This window comes from Strongylocentrotus purpuratus, unplaced genomic scaffold (assembly GCF_000002235.5).
Source record: "Strongylocentrotus purpuratus isolate Spur 01 unplaced genomic scaffold, Spur_5.0 spur5_scaffold_16, whole genome shotgun sequence".
In the NCBI taxonomy this organism is placed as follows: domain Eukaryota; kingdom Metazoa; phylum Echinodermata; class Echinoidea; order Camarodonta; family Strongylocentrotidae; genus Strongylocentrotus; species Strongylocentrotus purpuratus.
Window position 1 is genome coordinate 18,179,534 of NW_022145601.1, and position 4,815 is coordinate 18,184,348.

Sequence of the window (4,815 nt, forward strand, 5' to 3'; positions counted from 1 at the left end):
GTAACAAATCAATCAATCGAGTAATCAACAAATCAGACAATCAATTAGTCATACAACGATTTAATAAATCATTCAATCGATTAACCAATACATTGGATACTCAATCAGTCATTCATTCAACCAACCAATAATTCATTCAATCGATCAATTAATTAATCAATCACCAAAGCAGTCAATTACCTAACAAGTCAAGCAATCAATGAACAAATCAGTCAACCAACCGTGTGAACTCAGAATTTGGAACCAATCAATAAACGAAACATGCCAAACAAGCATGCAATTCAATTCGAAAATCCTTTATTAATCGGCTTTAATCCGCTCTAAATCTTTACTATTCAATTCTTACAGTCCCACAAATGCGTCAAAACGTCCACTTCTCCCAAACTTTGATGTATTTAATATTGGTGGAAAATATGTCGTAAGATTAGATTAGATTTTATTTTATTTTATTTTATTTATCTATTTCCGTTTCCATATGAACATAATAGGAAAGTACAAAGTACCTGAAAATTGATTAATTGACAAAACTCATTTTTACAATTCATTTAGGCTGAAAGTGCTTCACCCTTCGTTTGTTGAGTTACATTTTAATCTGTACTAATACACATTACTAAAAATGAAATCGTGATAGATTTATACGACATCATTCTTATCTAGAACAAGGTTTCATAATTGTTTTTTGTTTTACTTTTCTAACAACTTATTACTTGGCATACACGTAATAGTAGCTTCCGTTCCAGGTGTACTTGTTGCGTCTCCACAGATCAGCGTGGGCACTTGCCCCTGTACCCCGGGGCGAGAAGAAGAGCGACTGGAAGAAGAAGGGTTTGGAAACCCCATTGGCAGGTGGTAGCCCTCCCCCTTGTCCGCATTTGCTTGTACTCCCTGGAATGCAGGTCACTCGATCAACTATAGTATGAACGAAAAACACATTTTAATTGTATAAAAAAACAAAATAAAACATGGTGTGAACCCGGTGACATAGTGTGTAAACCCTGGGAGATGGCGTTTTATCCCTAATTAAAACAGTTTCAATATGAATCAACACCAGTGCGCTATTTTGTATAACGCAGGTGCTTTGCAATAACATTTAGAATGGTGATGTTGCAAACACATGGAGTTTTTGAATTGCCAATGGGTTTATTGAATGGGGTCAGACAAATGAAAACATTATGAATATTTTTTGATGCACATTTTGAACATGATGAACACTTGTGTAAAATGAGACTATAAACTACATGATGAAATCATTTACCAAAGCCAGACGGAAATTCAATACGGGTATGGTCGTTGCCGAAATCAGGAATGAACAGAGGTGTATCAACAAGCCAAGGAAGGGATCGTGTAGTGAGACGCGATGGGTTAATGCTGTCATCTGCCTGCATTTTGAAGACAACGTCAGTTTGGACCAGGAAATTATTGTATTTGAGATCAATCATCTCTTTGACTTCGGAAGGGGAGATGATGTCGAGTGTGATTTCGGTGGCGTCTTCGTCGACATAGTTCCAGACGGTTCCTTGGTTGGACCTGCCGTAGCGGGCCCACCCACCGCCCTCAATGTCCATCTCACAAAACACCTGCATGTAAGACAAGATGGAAGATGGTAAAATGTTACCTGTGTGAGGATGGAGCTACATGCATCATACAATTGAGATTTATGAGTTCGGGGGGGGGGGGGAACACGTGCCCCGACCATCTGGAATCTTGCAGGGGCAATTATTGTCATTGCAAAAAGAATGTGGACTTAATCCTGCCCGCAAAAGGAAATTGGACCCCAAAAAGAAGTTAAATGTTATAACAGATTTTTTCTTTCGTTCTTGTGACTGGTGCCCCGTTCCCATCCACTCCCGTCGTCGAATTAAAACAAAAACATACCTTTCGATAGAGCCCAGCGCTCTCGATGTAGTAGAAGTCACTGGCTGCCTCAGGGCACACATCCTTGACATGTTGGCAGGACAGTGCCGGACTGCTTGGAGTTCCGAAATTATTGCAGCCTTCTGTCGTATGATAAAATTCAAAAAAGGCCGTTGCTAGTTCAATGTAAATGAGGGGAGTAGGACAAAATTATCCTGGATCCGCCCCTCATTATGGCTCGAACAGATTTTCGTTCCAAGTGTAGGCCTAACACATATCTTGATCGGGCATCTCAAAAACTAATAAAAGCTAAATCCATTCTTTTTTTCTTTTTCCTCTTCCTAATCTTCTTCATCATCTTTTCCATGCTTCTCATTCTTCTTTTCTCATTTTTTATCTTCTTCGTTGACTTATTTTCCCCCTCCTCTTCTTTCTTCTTCTTTCCCTTTAAGGTACTATGTCCCTTTTGCAGACAACCTCAAATGCTGTAGAACTTTGCAGGAATTATGAATATGTCATGTATGTCCTATCTGTGAAATTTAAACGTTAGCAGTGTCCTCATATTCAAATTATGCAAGGAAACTCGTTTACTTGCTAGACTTCACTGTCAGACACTATATAATGACTGACTGGCTTTTTTTCTTCTTTGGTAATAACATACATGAAAAGAGTTGTAAAGGGTGCATGAGCATTTATCTACATCAATAACCCACTTCTTGTGATGGCCAAGATTAAACTGATTGAATCTTTGCGCAGTATAAAACGTATGACCATTCGGTACAATTGTCTGAAAATCAAGACTATTACTTTTGGGTTCTATACCCCTAAAGTCGATTTGACAACTTATAGTCGTTATTTTCCCACTTGAAGACATTTTCAAGCCCCACCTTTTTTATGGAAGTTCTAAATTAGTATTATCTTTCAAATGCAGTTGGAATTTAACTTTTTCATTTTTTGGCCTGCAAATGGGACATAGTACCTTTAACATTCGTACCATAACCCATTTTTTTACCTGTTGAACCTTGGTATGTAATCGCGCCATTGATGTGCAGCTGTGCTTGACCGTATCCTTGGGCACTGGTGCTGACAATCAACAGCATGACCAGAGCGATGGAAACAAACGACGCCATTTTGGTCCTAGCAATCAAAGATCAGGAAGAAATGTATAGAGAGTTCAGGTTTTCACTTCGAGTAGACTGGATTTGTGATCGACGTACTTATAAGGAATTCAAGCATTTAAAGGTAAAGACCAGTTATGGTCATGCGATTGCATTAATTGTGAAAGAAACGTTGTGGAATCGATCAGAAAAGGTTGATCATCTAGCATCTAGCATCTGCAAGGTTCTGGAATCATCAAAATGATAAGAAATTTGGCCCATTCTTCGTAAAGTTGCAAGCACTATACACAGAAAGATGTATATGGGACTACCCTATATCTCTCACAGACCATGAGAGAAACAAATTTACCAAATATATGAATTAGTAGGCGGTTTCCCGGCAAATTTTTTATCATCATGTATTAGTCAAAACATATTCTTTCACATGATTGGTAATGAGAGCTTCCATTTCATTTTTTGAAATTGGGGCGTCTCCAATACTGGTCTTTACCTTTAAACATTTTTGTATCAGTATCACGTACCTAACCCCCCGGGTACCTACCAAGCACACCTATCACCCCTGATTACCAAATAGGTGAAGATAATGACCAAGTATATACTTCTGACTGATCGGATAGACATGATAACATACCACAAGAACATACCTTATACAGCTACACCCTGAATTAAACATACAACTGAACTCTGAATTAAAGTTATCCTACAATGCCCACAGTCGGTGACAACCCCATGGTTTAATTGTTTAAAAGGTTTTAAGCTATCAACCTCTTTCCCTCGTGATGGCACCTTAATTTCAAAGATATAACTCATGATTGTTAGCGGTGTTGCAAACGGCCCCTACGCACCTGCATGAACTCGTGTATTCACAATTTACCATATTTTTGGAAGAAAAAAAACAGATAGGCCAACATACCGAGGTCACGTAACTTTAACCCACTCCCTCAGTTATCCTGATATTTGTTAAATATTGGTTAATTGTATATCAGTAAATAAATCACAATAAACATTTCTTATGTATTTCAAGAGCTACTATTAAGGAGACAAAACAAAAAAATCAGCGTTTGGCTCGTGAGCAAACATTTGTTGCATCGCCAAGATAAACCACACGTGAATGCATGGAATTAAATCAAACTTTACCACAACTTACCCTTTCAATAACGATTCAAACGGCTTACATGCACAGTACAGTAGTGTTCTACGGTGAGATTTATGTTGCCTGGCCGAACTTACAATGTCTCTAGAAATGTATGTTCCTTTGTCTTATAACTAACCAGAGCACTTCATCATAACCACGCCCTCTTTTACTTTTCTGTTTTATTAGAAAGAATAGTTAAGCCTCATGTTCGTGTGCAAAGTAATTTATATCCAGTTTATTCTACAAAGGCTCTCTAGTCTTACCTTGGCCATGCCTACCTATCAATAATTACACACAGAGAGGAGGCATTCAGCCATGGTCCGTGTGCAAAATAAAAATAAAACTAGTTTGTTTCACCCTTTCGTGCATTGTAACTGTCTAGATTGCCTTAGCGTGACTACGCCCACATGTCAATTCATAGTAGAGAGAGAACAGTCACGCAGTTATGGGTCCGTGTGCAAAAAAATGAAGAAATAAATATATCTTGCCATATCTTCAATTCGATTTATTGCTTTGTCATGATCACGCTTTCTTGTGTGACCTGAAAACGGGGTGTGCACCCCTTATTTTTCAAGGGGTGTCGAATTGTAATCTGTCATTGAATATTGGAATGAAAAGAAGAAATGAACAATATGAGAATGTTCTATATGGATGATGCTCTATTAAGACGCTCTAGATTTCTAAAAATACCCCCCCCCCCCAGAAAAA

At 38.3% G+C, this 4,815-nt stretch overlaps 1 protein-coding gene across 1 annotated transcript; it reads right to left on the bottom strand.

The window, feature by feature from the left end:
• Positions 1-275: 275 nt before the first annotated feature.
• LOC115924551 lies at positions 276-4,192 on the bottom strand. Its single transcript, XM_030986963.1, has 5 exons — positions 4,120-4,192; positions 2,867-2,991; positions 1,876-1,997; positions 1,256-1,577; positions 276-909 (listed from the first exon to the last, which is right to left on the bottom strand). Exons 2-5 carry the CDS (start codon positions 2,982-2,984, stop codon positions 704-706), a joined length of 768 nt encoding a protein of 255 aa, XP_030842823.1. The 5' UTR covers positions 2,985-2,991; positions 4,120-4,192; the 3' UTR covers positions 276-703.
• Positions 4,193-4,815: the final 623 nt, after the last annotated feature.